This window comes from Molothrus aeneus, chromosome 1 (genome assembly GCF_037042795.1).
Source record: "Molothrus aeneus isolate 106 chromosome 1, BPBGC_Maene_1.0, whole genome shotgun sequence".
NCBI classification, from domain to species: domain Eukaryota; kingdom Metazoa; phylum Chordata; class Aves; order Passeriformes; family Icteridae; genus Molothrus; species Molothrus aeneus.
The window spans coordinates 10,622,538-10,638,377 of record NC_089646.1 but is presented as its reverse complement, the minus strand read 5'-3'; the positions used below and the strand labels follow the sequence as shown (position 1 = coordinate 10,638,377).

Here is a 15,840-nt window from a genome sequence, read left to right as displayed (position 1 = left end):
TGTGGTAAGCAAGGCTTGGTTTCCATTCACTCTTCAGCTGCTTATCATACAAGGCCTTTGCTTTGTTTATGTTCTTGCTGGGGTGTGTATTTTGGGCTCTCACTAAAAATCTGTTGCAGTCTTTGTTGGAACAGATAAAGCAACCTTACTACTGTCTTACTACAGTTTTGTGTGACTGTTCTTCAGCTGACATTTCCTTTCAAGTACATGTAATGAGATACATGAAAGCATCTGCAGTGTTCGTGATTTTATGTGCTGGAAAGGGAGTACATTTCCCTTGGGTTTTGCTATGAGTACAGCTTGATGTAACACCTGTATTTTCAGTAATCCTCCCATCATGATCCAGAATGGCTGAATTGCAGTCAGGAGAAGAACTTGTATTGTATTCATAAATTCATGCTGAGTGAATGCTTGGAACCTTGTTTTAGAAACACATACATTGGGAACACGTTAATCATTGCATTTGATTATTTTCTATGACTTCATCCTGAAATGCTACAGGAAATTATAGCATAGAGAATTAAATTTATCCAAACTCTGAAAGGTTGCATTACTCATACACAGAGTCTTAATGTGTCTTTAAATATAGCTTCTTTATAATTTGACATTTTAGTAATTTTAAATCTGGCACAGTAAGTCTTTTATAATCACTGAGTTAGTGGTAAATAATACAGCATTTATAGAGCTAAATTAAGATGGCACTATTCTGTAGAAGAGGGAAACTACTGTTTCTTATGTGTACAAGTTTTATTGTGCCTTGTTGACTAGAAAGATCTTGCCTTTGAAGGAAGCAGTTGAGCTTACCTCAGTGTATGCATATTTTCATTCATTCTGATGATAAGATGCCTTAAATTGCATCTCTTCTTGGACACTAATTGGGCTATAGTAATGTAAAGGTCATTGGGGCACAAAATCTAATTGATGACACTGGGATCTTGTGGTTGCTAAAATCACTGGAAATGTAAGAGAAGCTGCACAGTTATAACTGTAATATGTATGTTTTTATGGAATGAGCTGCATTCTTTAAGAATTTGAAATGAAATTGCTATTTTGTTTCTTTCCTATCCAAGAAGGTAGGTTTTGCATTAAATGTATTCTAAGAGGTAATAGATTTGAAGAAACCCTACAGAAAGCCTGACTCTTTCCAAGGCAGTGGGCCAGTGATGGTAGATGAATAATAATCTTTGATAGGAGAGGACAGTAATCCTGTTCCTTAAAGCTCCTCAGCTATCAGACACAGTTTGTTCTGAGAGAACAAACTGAAAGAACATATGTTACCATGCCTTGATGTTTGTTTGGTCCAGGAGTTGTTCTCCAGAGACAGACCAGCCTGTAAGAGAGGAATCAACTGTTTATTTGTATGACCATACTCTGAAGGTGCCAATTTTGATAAATACAAAATCAAGGTGCGACAGGAAAGACCTTAATGATAACCCAAAAAAGCCCTCCATTCTGATATCCACTAGAATTTACCTCCAGACTGCATCACAGAGTAAAAGGGAGATTTTTTTTCCAATTTAAGTATACTAATGCAGTCCTGAAAAGAGATTTGATAAAAAGCTTTGGCTATAATATAATCAGAGTTATCTTTGTGAATCATTTGGATAATTTGCATAAGCTATTATATGATTTTAATGTTATACTGTTCATTTAATTTGACTGCTGCTGCTTTATTGTGGCCAAAGTTCTAGTTTGGGATAGATATAATTTAAATATTTATTCTCAGCTTTAAGATGCTCAGGGGTCTGCATTAGGCTATAGGCAAAATCTTATTTTGGCATAGGTCTGTTCACAGCTGTGTTCAGTAATTCTTGAATTTAGAGGTCAAACCAGTGAAATCTGTTAAAAATATCTGATGTTTTGACCCTTCTTTGGGTCAGTTTTGTGCAGATTTCTAAGATCTTCAAGCTTTCATTTGTTGTTATTACATAGTTTAGATTTCTATGTATATAAAAATCAGGGACAGAAAGCACACCCCAAAGCCCACAAAGGTCTTGTGGTGAAAATTACACAATGCTTGCCTATCATTGTAAATCTATATAAAGTTAATAATCTCACTTCAAAGTTTTGATCCTATAGGTGCATTTAATGTTTCTTTTATATGCTTCAAATATGTTTCTGTTTGAAAATCAAAGGCTTCTATCCACATTAAAGGCTACATAGATTGCTAATCAAATAAATATAAAACCATGTGCCATAAGCATGGCTGATGGTTTTCAGACAGCTTGGAAATTTTGTGTTCTGAGGGGGAATCTTAACTTATACAGGAGACTAGTTTAAAATACAATCTGTCACCTGGACATCAATACAAGAAAAACCCCGCTAATGGAAAGAGCTGCATCTCTGACTCTGGATTTACTTTCCCTGACAACCAGAAGAGCCATTGTATTTGGGAGTAAAAGCTGCATTTTCTTCAAGTACAGTGTTGCAGGAATGCTTTTTGAGTCCCTGGAAACTTTTTAAGTACCTGGTGCTAATGTGAGCTTCCAAACCTCCACTGAAAGTATTCCTCCACTCCTTTGCTTCTCTTTAGATGTGGGGCTTTGTCAGTGCTCTATCCGTCCATTATTGTGCTCTACTTTTTTGGGCCTTTCTGATCTTCATGAAATGGGGTAAATGATGTTGCTCCAGTGGCAGAAATGAAGAGAGCCTTAACTGGAAACAGCTGTTCTGTCTGTGATCTCCTAATGCAAGGATATTGGAAGAGATGGGAATAGGAGGTGATGCAAATATGTATGTTTGATGGAGGAAGTGCTTTGAAGTCATGCAGCTGTCAGTTTCTACTTTTTAGTGAACAGATGTGTCAGGGTCACGATTCTTAATGAAACCTCAAACAATTCTTCAAGTTAAGACCAAGCAACTCTCTACAGATTGTGTCTGTAGCCAAAGGTTGGATTGACCTTTCTATACAAAAAAATAAGGGTACATTTCACATAACATAACAATTATCTTTTTCTTTAGAAGTCATTCAGACCAAATCTTTGTATGATTTTCATTTCTCCAAGCCTGACTCTGAGATGCTAACTGACTAAAGATTTGTAAATCTAATGGATGAAATGTACCACTGTAGATACTGCCATGATAAGACATCTGTCAAGCAGATACTACAGAGGAACACATCAAGACAAACCTCAGTATTCCTTTTCTTCAGGATAAAAGTAAATAGCAGCTGGGCAGCCAGGGCACGAGAACTCCTTGGCTGAGCCATGGTGGCAACCTTGGGAAGAGAGTTTCTTTTAGGCCACTTCAAGTGCAAGTGCTGTTTGTTCAAAAGGAAGGCCTTTTAGAAAAGAGCAGGACTCTTGTTATGTTCTTTCCCCCTGCTCAGCCCCATGTGTAACAAAGAAGAATTTGGTTTTAAGCATAGAGTTCTGAAGGGAGAGCATCCCTGCTCATGTATCTTCTGCCCCATTCATTAAAAAAAAAATTAGTCTTTAACTCCTCTTCAAAAGGAGCCTTCTAAAGTCTGAAAGATGGGAATACTTTGCTGGAAAGATGTAAGCAAATACAGCTCACTTTAAAAATACTTTCTCATGTTACTAATAGCTGACTAAGTATAATTATTTTCTTAGTCATGATCTCCCATATGCATTGCAAAACTTCATTATAAGTAAAGAGAAAAATATAATCATCAGCATTTTTTAATTGACTTAGTTATTGAGTAATACAATCACGATCTATAAAAAGCTCTTGTCACTTAACAGGAAAGGGCAAAAAATTGTGCTGAGTCTAAAATAGTTGATAATGACAAGAAATGAAGACCTTAAATAAAGACATTATTCAAGCAACTACTGCATAAACTTCAATCTATTGTACTTCAGTTGGTCACATAGCACAATGTAAGGTGTTTGTTTCAGTAAAATCATAACCATGGATGTGATCAGAAGCAAAAGGTCCAACTGGACACTTGTAGAACGCAAGATGTTTTTGGGTTGCTCAATAAAAGCCATTTCATGTCTTCCTCAACAAGACAATATGATTGGGTGACAGGAGTGAGCCCTTATGATGTTCATGAATGTGAACATTAAATAACAGCTGCAGGAAGGAATGTCATGTCTTAAATCTGCATGATGATTGTCTGTCAAATGCTACCTTTAAATGAGAGGCATGCAAAATAAGCATGTATTAGCATCCTTTTCTGGTATGTGTAGCAAAAAAATTCATTTTCTGTGTTGATGGTGCATAAATTTGGGATTAAATGCACAAGAATCACAGTGTTTCAAAGTTCAAAACTCAAAAATGAAAGTGCTTTAAAATTATGTTTGAGATTAAATTTAGTGCAGAAGTTGGTGTTCTAGTACTTACAGCACCACAATACTTATAGATAAAATTTAGTAAGAAGCACATCTTGAAAACAGTATTGGAACATGATGACATTTTCCCAGAATTTTTGCATTTTGAAAGACTCTTACCCTATTGTTAAATAGAATGCATTTCTCTTCACTTCCATGGCAGCAGAGTGAAGACCTGCCTTCTCTTGTAACTTAGAGGCTGCTGGGGATCATTTATGTCAATTGAAAGAAAAGTTGTTATTTGCTTGTGGCGTTTATCTCCATCTAATGTGATGTGGATAAAAACCTGCAAAAAATTTATGGGACAACTTATAGAAATAACATAAATACATTGGAAATACAGACTCAGACTTGAAAACGTGGGAAGATGAACTGTGGTAGCATGCTGAGTTATCAGGCCATGAAAGAGAAAGATTATCTCTGTGGAATTGTTCAGCAGTGCTGGCATGAGTCAGACCAAATCGTGTTTGCCTTCTGGAAGGCAAGGCTTTGTTATGCGGAAGAATTGAAATATCTCTGTCTAAAAATAGTAGACAAGCAAGTGTCCATGAAGAATGCAAAGTTCATGTTTCTTTACATTTTATTTTTTGCCTCTGGTCTCCAAACCTGCTATGATTGGCTTTTTTCCTTTCTTAACTAAAACTGACATAGTCAAAATACAGAGGTTATAAAAGTGATATGCATTGGCACTTGCAAGTGATTGACAACATGCTGTGTTCTTTTTACTTAGAAAAACTAACACAGTAATCCATGAGAAGTGTATTTGTCTGGGTCTTTTCTATTTGCAGATGTCCAAAAGCTTTAAGTAAAATCAGATGTCAGTGGAGAACTTACAACTTAATTGTATAATTCTTTTAGCCTATTGCTTATGTGATTGCAGATATACAGCCTTGTTTTAATCAGTGCAAATTTTATTTATTAAAATTATACTACACATTATATTTCAGTATAATAATTTTGCGCATTAATTTTAACGTCTGTTCATGTGTTGGGGGAAAAATCCTCAAATGGTCTCCTTTCCTCTGCCTTTTGCTTTTCTGCCCTTTGACATTAGAGGTACATGGTTAAACCTTTTAACTTACTTTTCACAGAAAATCATTCTGCCCCTCCAGATGTTACCACTTACACCTCAGAGCACTCAATACAAGTAGAAAGACCACAAGGATCAACGGCACGGGTGGCACCAAAGTATGGCAATGCTGAGCTTATGGAGACTGGTGATGGTATGTCCCAAAACACAACTGGGGTTATTTTGAGTATCCTGACCTTTTTAGTGGTTACTGTATGCATCTGCTCTTGGTTTTTGGGTGTTCTTTGTGGCTTTTTTCGTGGGCACTTTTCACTTGTAAACACAAAGTTGCAGCACCTTTACAGTTCTAAAATAAGCTGATATCAATGAAGATAACATAGAGAAATATTTCTTAATCAGTGGAGCTGACTCCCCATGGAAACTGTTTGGTAAAAACCCCCAGAGAATCTCTTTAGATTTGCCATTATCATGCTGCCTGGTTACAGCTAGTCTGTTTTTTTAAATGACAAAGAATGTGAGGTCCTAGAATGGCTACATCTTGAAAATTGACACGTTTGAAAAATTATTCTTTAATTTTTTCTTAATTTGGTTTTTTGGCTTTTTTTTTTTTTTTTGAAAAACAGTTATTTGTAAACCCTTCCTTATTTACTGCTCCTCTTTTCTAAAATTTATCAAACAATATTTCAGCAGAGCATGGAATTGTTGACCAAGTGTACTGTATCTAAACTTAGCAGCTTCAGCTCTAAGCACCACTTGGTAAAAGATTTGGAGCCAACCTTATGGAAGGGTAAGAAGTTGAAATTCCTGCAATGCAGTGACAGAAAGCTATTAGTTCAGGAACAGATGATGTGCACATTGGAGAGGTTTGCACTCAACTAGAGAAAAGGAAGGGGGAGGTGATTGATGGGACTGTATTATAAAAATGCCCCTTGCCCCAGGCTGCTGCTCAGAGCTGTGTGTTCCAAAGTGCTGTAAGGGCAAGCCTGCTCCCTTTGGAGATTGCTGGCTGGTGGGATTGGCTGCAGGGATGTTCAGAGAATACAGGGGCATGCTGAAGTAATGCAAAGATGTGAACCATGCTTAAGATGGATGCTGGACAGATGTCCCCTACAGTGCAAAAATAACCCAGAATAAATGATGGGGCAGAGCCTATGACCTACACTCTTCACCAGGCTGCAGCCTAGTCAGACAATGTTGGTATGGCCAATGACCATGGGGAGGGCCAGTCCAGTTTTCTCACTGACCATTGCTGAGGCAATTCTCAGGGCACTGAATTTTGCTGTAGGGACATTTTTCCCACTGTGCTTCTCTCCCTCAGTCTGTGTGCTGCTTCCCCTCTAATTTTGCAACCTCGCTTTGACATTATTGTATTGATTTCATTTACATTAGCTATCACTGTTCCTTTTTGCTTGTGTGTTTTGATGCTAAACACTTGAGTCACAGTATGGCATGAAACTGTAGTTGTGGTGGCCTTGCAGTCCTTGACCTTTCCTTACACCCCGATGTCTGGTGGGTGCAGCACAGCCATTGACTGATGTCTCCATTGATCCCTGTCCTGCAGGAGTCCCAGTGAGCAGCAGAGTGTCAGCAAAGATTCAGCAGCTGGTCAATACCCTAAAGCGGCCCAAACGACCACCATTACGAGAGTTCTTTGTAGATGACTTTGAGGAATTGTTAGAAGGTAAAATGACTGTTTTTCAAAAGGGTTGGGGATTGCTTATGAAAATTCTGTAAAATGTTTGTCTCCTACGTTGGCTTTCTAGAAAGACAAGTAAGCCCTTACTGTACTGGCAAGTACCAAAAAACCATTGGTATTCAGTGGAAACTGCTGGCAGTAAGCTTGGACATAGTGATGTGGAGTCAAAAGTGTTTCTTGTCTGCTCAGCTCCTGGTTCTGCTTGCAAAGAAATGACAGAAAAGAGTGTAGGGAAGCTTTGCTTTGAGAACATTCAGCTGTAGGTTACAGCCAGTGCTTTGGAACACCAATGAGAGAAAATATGTTAGTGAGGGAGCATGCTAAATGTTTTACAACATCCTTTGTGTAACAGTGAAGTATGAAAAATGAACTAAATGTAAGATAGAAACAAAGATAAAGTCAATAAATGGAATTTCTTTAAAAAAAGACCAGTGCTTGGAAAATTAGGATTCTTAAGGATGTGGAAATTTAAATAGTCTTAACAGGAATTTATAAGAAAACGTGTAACAGAACATGACTTAAATCAATCTGTTACTTGTTAAAGTACATTTTTGTCAGTAGCTCTGCAGTTCATCTCATTACTGCATTTTTTCCAAGAAAAAGTATTCTCCATCTCTCTTTAGGAATAAAGAAAGGTTTACTGTTTTGAAGATAAATATATGCATGCTGCCTCATCAGTTTCTTTCCCTTCTTGTAGAACTAGTGTAAGAACAAGGACTTTTCATTCCTGAGATGCATCAGTTGCTTGATCTGTGTTAAAGTTAAAATTAAAATATTCTGTTATATTTCTCTGTTGCTTCTCAATACCTTCTTACATGTTACTGTTTTCAGAACATTTTGCAAAGGTAACTTATTCTCTTGACTACACAGGTGTACACAAGGTATAGAATTTACATGGTAACTGTATATCTTTTCATAATCATAAGTCCAACAGCCAGATCCAAACCAGCCAAAGCCAGAAGGAGCTCAGATGTTGGCCATGCGTGGGGAACAATTAGGAGTGGTTACAAACTGGCCACCTTCCCTGGAAGCAGCCTTGCAGCGATGGGGAACCATCTCACCAAAGGCTCCTTGCCTAACCACTATGGATACCAATGGAAAACCACTGTATATTCTCACTTATGGTGAGCACTCTTTGAAGTGTTTGTGCTTTTATATATTCTGTATGGTGTGTACAGTAAATGCATAAATATAGAGTGACAAAAGCCTTGTAATGATGCACCTGTTCTGTTTGTGAGTAGGGTAAGACAGCTCTGAAGCTGTTGATGTCTGAGTATGGGTTGCTGAGATGTCATAGTATGATTTATTTCAGACAGAGGAAAAGAGCTGAGTAGATATACCCATGGAATAACAGATTATAAATTAAAACCACCTTTTAAATAGAAATGCGTCCTAGGTCAGATTTTTCTGAAGATTGATGTCCAAATCCATTGCCCTTGGATATCACCCAGGCTTTGTTCTGCAAAAGCCTAACCTGGTCTACAAAATTCATCAGCTTCCTGAAGTTAACAGGATTTTTTCCCTTTTTTTACTGACATTGTAGTAAGTGTGACTTGAATTATTTCTCCTGATGGGTTAATTGTACAACTAGCAAATGTACCCCCTTGAAATAGATTAGCCAGGATATATTTTAGTGTGACCTTTGGTATGTTCATGTAGTTCATTGTATACTGCTTGACAATGTATTGCAACCAAGAAAGGCCAAATAAAAATAAGCATAAGGATATCTCTGACAAACAACTCCCATATTGCTTCTGATTTTGAGATGTTCAGGGGACATTTGGGAGATGTTCAAAGGAATTATTATTAATAACTGTCAGACTTTGAAAGTGAGTTGGAGCATTTCCGTATGCTATTGAGATGGATATAAAAATTATTTTGCTTTTAATATTTCTACCTTCTCAGGGACTTGGAATTCTGTGCAGAGAATGTTGTTACATGCTCTGATATAGAGGTCTGTCTGTTTTGTTCAGTGCTGAACATTCATTTCCATTCAGGAGTCAGACTCAAATGGTCTCTGGCCAAAAAGTTGTCTGCTGCAAGTTTCGCACTGAAAATATAGTTAAAGGCTTTTAAAGCATAAGAGAACCTTTGCAACTGAGGGTCATGCATGAAACATTTGCCCTTCAGGTGCTTCAGAGTTAAGTGACTTAATTTCAGGGGCAAACATACTATTCACCATTGATGAATGTTTTTCTTCCTTAAGGACATTTACTTGAAACTAGGGAAGAATTTTAAAGTTTGCAATTACATGTTTGCAGAAGTCATGTACTGAATGCTTTAAATAAATTGGACAGGAAAGGAAATTAAGCTATTACTGAGAATCAGACCATTTTTCTGAATTTGGGATTCTATCCAGAGAGTCTGAGCATATGTCCTGCTTTGCCTGAGGCTGTAGGGTGAGCAAATCAACCCAAGGAACACATCTGCATGGCTCATGGAGCCACCTAGCCTGCTTCTCTGTTCAAAAATAACTCTTTCCTCTTCTGCATTGTCTGAATCTTGAGAAAAGTAGGACTAAAATTCGTGTTTTCTCACCTGTCATTTGGCAGCACTTTGGGATGTGGTTTTCCTGTTGCCTTTCAGTAGTTTCCTGAGGTCAGAAAAAAATCAGTTCTTTTTTTTTTTTCCTTTTTTTTTGGTCTTCTTTTTATAGATAAAAGAAATTGCAAACCAAATGATTTCATAGATTTGCTGAATTTTTCTTTGCTGGGTGCATTTAACACTGATATTTTTTTCATGGGAAATGTTCATTTACTATGCCATGGTAATTTCCTTAAATGAAAACTGCTTTGGAAATGTCATTAACAATGCAGCCACCTGCCATTTCACTGGTGACTTTATGAATGATTTTGCTGTAGCTACTCTACCTTCTGTGCCTGCAATATTTTCTAGCAATTGCAGGCATGGCAGTCTTTAACTTGAAAATTAATAGACATTAAGGCTTGAAATCATTAAAGACACTCCTACTCATGACTTTTTATCCTTGTGCATAGTTCCACCGGCCCTGGTAGTAATAAACTTTTGAAAGATGAGCTTAGCTACAATCCTGCCACATGGTATTACTGTGACACTCAATTTCTTCATGTGCTTGCTATGATCAGGTGAAAAAAAATTTAACTATCAACCCTTATGATTTTCAGTAGCCTCTAGTTTGTATTCCACAGTTATTTAAAGAAATACTGCTACAAATGTTCATATATTTCACAAATATTAATGAATTACTAGAATAAATCTAATTTTCCAGAGTGTAGGTTTTTGAGATGTTATCATCACTTGTACCTCCTCTTGAGTACTTTACCTCTATTTACTGTCTCTATTTTTTGCTTCAGTCTCTTCTCACACCCCCTTGTCTTCATGGAAATCTTCTTCCTTTATCCTCCAACTTTCTGGCTAAGAGGAGGCTTCTCTTTGATGTTTTTTGATTTCATTCTCAGTATCTTCTCCAGTTTTTTGTCTCTGCATGGGTGAATTTCAGGTTTGCCTGCTTATCCCACACTTTTTTCCACCTTTCCAAGATGATTTCCAGGAGTGTCTTGGTAGCTATCAGCTAGATCAAGGCCCATCTTGAGCAGGAGTTCTAATGTCCTTAACACCAAGCATATTTACCTCCTCTTTTGTGGATTGCTGTAGAATATTGCTTCCCATCCATCTTTGAGGCTCTAGAGTACCATTCACAGCCCAGACTTCCCTTCCCTTCCCTTCCCTTCCCTTCCCTTCCCTTCCCTTCCCTTCCCTTCCCTTCCCTTCCCTTCCCTTCCCTTCCCTTCCCTTCCCTTCCCTTCCCTTCCCTTCCCTTCCCTTCCCTTCCCTTCCCTTCCCTTCCCTTCCCTTCCCTTCCCTTCCCTTCCCTTCCCTTCCCTTCCCTTTTCCTCCCTCCCTCCCTCCTTCCCTCCCTCCCCTTTTCTTTTTCTGCCTCTTTCTTTCTTCCGCCACTTCCTTCCTTCCTGGAATCTTTCCTTCCTTTATTTTCTTTCTCTTTTCTCACAGGTTATTTTAGGAGTAAATCTTTTCCAATTGAAGCCTTTTGCTGCATCTACTGGGTCTTCTGGCCCTGACAAACACAGTGCTGACCTCTTGCATCTATCCAGGATGCTTTCTTATTTGCCCTTGGTGGCTTTGCATGCTGAAAAGGAGTTCTGAGAGCCCACAACATTCTGCTTCTCCAATGTCTTCCTCACAACTTCCCTTTGCTGTCCCTTGCAGAGACACCTCTGAGGACAGAGGCCAGGCTGAGCTCTGCCATGGCAGACAGAGGTGGGGCAGTGCTGCAGGGACCACCTTGTGTGATGCACTGGAATTTCTCCCCTGAGGGTGCTGATGTGGATTTGTGTTCATGTGGCTTTGAGAGGGGAGTGCTCCAGGTTGTGAAGGGCTTCTGGGCCAGGAGGGGAAGCAGTTTAAACAAGTTGCACTTCCAGCTGTTGCTTAAAATCATTGCTGCCCTCCCATTTCTCTGCAGGAGTTCATCAAATTTGTAATGCCTTGTATCTCCTGTGTCTTTTTCTGCATGTTTTTTGAGCTTCTTGTCTTCATAGCATGTCAGGACTGGTTTTTTCCATGTGTTTCAGATTACTTTGGATAGAATAAATGTATAACTGCACTTGCAGACTTGATCCTTTTTTTCAAGCAAGTGTTTGAAGCATTTGCCTCAGTTCTTGAAGCTCTTCTCAGTGCCCCAGTTGTAATCTTTATTTAATGTACTCAAAATTCTTAAATTCTTTCTAGTGAATGAAACACTATGAATATCACTTATTTCTCAAATAATTTGTTCCTCTGGGAACTTGTTTAAGTGGAGAGCATCTTAGTTAAGTTATTCTCAATCCCTTTATAAATCAAATCACTGAATATGCATAAATTGAAATGTCTGAGATATGGGAAGGAAATATGTCTTTATCAGGTTTTATGAGAGTCTGAACTCTGACTAGAAAAGTAATGTGTACTTTGAGGAAAAGAAAGACAATTTCTGGCTCAAAGTTAATCCGAGTAGTGAGGCATCTGGTTTTGGTATTAATAATGAACTGCTTAGTGATTTCTTAGAGGAGAAATGTGAATAAAGGACAATTAAATCCTGTGTAGTTCTTATGATACCAGAACTATTTTTCTTACTTAAAATGATTATTCTAAGGAGAAGCGGAATGGCTGGGGAAAAAGTAAAGTGTTGAAAGTAATTAATCAATAAACAAGTTTTAAGCTTTCTTTTTGTAATCATTGCTAAAAACAACAAAATAAGTACCAGTTAAATTTGTCTGATTCAAAGAATCTAATTTCCTTTATCTACCACTATTTGTAATCAGATTTTTTGAAACCATTTTCAGTAGCTCTGATGTAGAGTTTCCCATATCAGAGGCCCCCAGAGACTTCAAGGCTCAGAAAAAAGAACAGATGTGACTCTCTGGGCAGAGGACAGTTTCTTCCATTTGGATTCTGTGGAGAAGGAAATGCTTGGCAAATAGCATTTGTTTGCAAATGAATTGCTGATTTTAAAAATAACTTTAAAGCAACTGTAAACATTTTGGGGCCAAAGGGATCCTGCCTCAGCAGAGGTGATGTTGCTCACACTGGAGATATCCTAGCATACCTTAAAGGTAACAGCAGACCAAAACCAGCCAACCCCAAGCCATTCTGCACCTGGTGTGCAATGTGCACCCTTTCCTGACCTTTCTGTGAGAATGCCCCAGACCAGGAGTTTCACAATTATCAGCAGGAGAGAGACAGATTCAAGATGCTTCTGACAAAGTAGCTGCGTAACCAAACTGTCCTTACCTCTGAAATAACTCAGGACTCACAGAAGTATGAATAGTCATGGTTTAAATCCCCAGACAGATATTAATCCTATAATTGTTCAATACTTTAAATCTTTATTTCTTTAATAAAAAAAATGAAAATTGCTGGATCGTATGATTCAGACTTCAATATCAAGCACTGTTACAGCAAGATTGCCTCTATTCTGAGTGTGTCTATAGTCCTTAATTCTCTGCAACAGAATATTTTTGTTCTTTTTCTCTGGATTTTTTATCCCAAAAGACAACAACTTCATTTTCTGTTTAGGCTGGATGTAAAGAGTTCATGAAGAAAGGATTACCAGAGCAGTAAAGCTGCAACTATTATTTTGCAAAGCAGAAAAAAAAAAGCCCCTTAACCTGCATAACATTAGGAAGTTTGCCATTTACCCTAAATTTAATAAATGCTCTTGTTTCTATTTAATACAAGGAATGTTGTACTGTGGTATTGAGAAAATGAATATTTGACAAAATTATTTGCAGTTAAACTTTGGCAGCCTCGCAGTTGCTGTGCACGGAGATTGGTAAGCACCCACTGGTTTGGCTTTGTTGAGTTGGTGCTGTGTGGTTCTGAAAAGTGTCCTGAAGACAATCAGGAAATTCATTGTGGTTTGTTTTCTGAGTTTTCTCCCTGATACAGCTTTTCTATTAAAACCCTCTTTACATTCAACACAAACATTTAGTCCTTTTACAGATTTGGAAAGGAAGAGGAAGGGGATTTACCTCAGTGTCATGTGGAATATACCTAATTTTTGTTAACAGATCCCTTTTTGTGTGGTTTTTAACACCTTGTGGTTTCCTTTACCTTCATACTGTGTTGCTTAACCAGATGGGACTGGGTATTAACTACATTCACTTGCTAAATTTTATTGCCATCTAAGCAGATTTAAAAAAAAGAAAATTACTGATTACAAAACATATCATTGCTGATGTAGAGTTTATACTGCTCAACTAAATCAAAACCCCAGTGGCAGGAGGAAAAGGCCTGGCTCCACATGGGTGCTAAGAGTGTTTGTCACAGCTGCCAGCAGGCGAGATGCCGTTCTCCATCCTGTCCTTCCCAGCATTTCTGCACATGTGATGTCTGCCAGATATGGCTCACATTCAGAGGCAGAGTGGTGCTTGCTGTTACTCACTGGACAGTGGGAACTCTCTGCTCAGTTTGCAAGTGTGTAAAGAACCTGAAAGGCCTCCCTGCAGCAGCGTGCTGCTAGGGCATGGGAGTCTGGCAGCAGCACTCTGGCAAAGCGACAGAAGTGGCTAAGTGAAAATCTTTAGAGGAAGATTTATTTCAGTAAATAAGCAATTATAAGTTAGGCAGTCATAGATGGACAGAAAAGCTCTGTTTCTTACCATCTTGTGGAGTTATACAAGGTTTTGGAAAGCAGCAGCACAATTAGCAGCTCAGTGGGAGGTAGGAGCAAGGTAATAAATTGTAGTAGCAACAAGGTGTGCATGAACTGCCTCTTGTTGGGGTTTTGTTTTCCAAAATTAGCTAGGGGAACTCTACTACAGGAAATGGTTTTGTGACCTGAAAACTGAGGGATAATTTGTATTCCTAAACATCCAGTGCCCTATGTTACCCATGATATGAGTGTGTGACTGGCAGTCCCAGCACTGGGTCTGCAGAGCCTGAGCCCCTTCCAGAGGGAACCCTTGTGCCTTAAACACCATGGGACACTTCTGTAGATGACATAACAATCCTTCATATTGTAAATGCATGAAAGGAGCTGTTAATGTCTGTCTAGTGACATCAGGGCCTGACAGGCACAAATCCTGCACTGGTGTGGTGGGTAGAAATGTTGTTTTCAAGGATCCTGCTGCAGTGGGGATGGGGACCAGAGTGCCAGGAGCAGGAGGGCTCACAGGGTGTGGTGTTTACAGCAGGGAAGCAGCAGAGCAGCTCCAGGTTCCAGCACCTGTGCTCTGCTGCAGAAAGGGCTGAGGCATGTGACACAGCTGGGAAAGAGGAGCTCTGGCACTGAGCTGGGACAGGGGCTGCTCTGCCCACCACCAAGTGAAGCTGTTGCTTGAGTTTCCTACATCCTCCCTGCTGTCTCCAAGCCAGCTCAGAAGATTAATGGCAGTGTGTTTATCCAAGGAGAGCTGGTGCTTCACTGAACTTGGGCTGAGGACAATGGGATGTATCCCTGGTGGCCCAAGCAGATTTCCTCTGGAGCCTGTGGAACGAAGCGATTTATCCTGCATGGGGATGGGCCCTAAGCCCCAGCTCAGGGTGACAGCCTTGGCTGGAGCACAGCTGGCCCCTCAGCAGGCCTCCCACTCCCACAGCACAGATGTGGCACTGCCTGCAGGTCACAGCAAGGTCACAGCATCGGGATTTGTGCGAGAGGTTTTAGCAATCGGCTTTTTTCCCAGCAGCGTCTAATCCCTCAAGTTTGCAAAGGAAGAGTTGCTCTGAATTGCAGCTTAGGCAGAACCAAGGAAGGAAACACTTCAAAGATTTCCTTCTGTATAACATCCTCCATTTCTCAGAGTTGTTATCCTGCAGACGTGGAGTCCTTTGTGTTTCTCTTGGTGTCAGCCTGGGGAGGGCAAACAGCCAAGGTGACAAAACAGACCCATGGTTTAGTCCGTGTCTGGTCAGAAGTTTGTGCCCCATCCAGAAGCCACTGATCTGGCCTTGATCATCCATACATTCCCAGCTCCAGCCTCTGGGTTACTGCTCCTTTTGTGGCCCTTTTTAAATTTAGTTTTTGGAACACAGCTATATACCCTGCTGGAGAAATTCCAGACTTCCTGTTGAACAATTCAGTTCAAGATCTGCCTGGACTTTGCTCTGCTTGCTCACCAGGGTGCCTGGGGGTCCCTGCCTGCCCCTGGCAGCCCACACTGGAGCAGAGTTGGCAGCAGCTGAGGGCAGGCAGAGCCTGCAAGGGTTGGAGTGGCATTATAGAGCTTGTAAGTCTTTGTGTTCCAGCCCCTTCCCAGCTGAATGCAAGCAAGCTGCTTCACTCCAGTTTTCCACAGTTTCATACTCAGAGGCATGTGTGCCTCAGATACTTAACACAGTTTGGT

At 39.5% G+C, this 15,840-nt stretch overlaps 1 protein-coding gene across 4 annotated transcripts in view; it reads left to right on the top strand.

Moving 5' to 3' along the window:
- Positions 1-15,840, top strand: part of DIP2C (disco interacting protein 2 homolog C) — a 309,262-nt gene that overhangs the window by 195,892 nt on the left and 97,530 nt on the right. For all 4 annotated transcript variants that reach the window (XM_066551280.1, XM_066551271.1, XM_066551265.1 and 1 more), the window contains 3 exons: positions 5,384-5,515; positions 6,884-7,003; positions 7,945-8,142. In XM_066551280.1, coding sequence (XP_066407377.1) covers positions 5,384-5,515; positions 6,884-7,003; positions 7,945-8,142 — 450 coding nt within the window. The remainder of the gene's footprint in view (positions 1-5,383; positions 5,516-6,883; positions 7,004-7,944; positions 8,143-15,840) is intronic.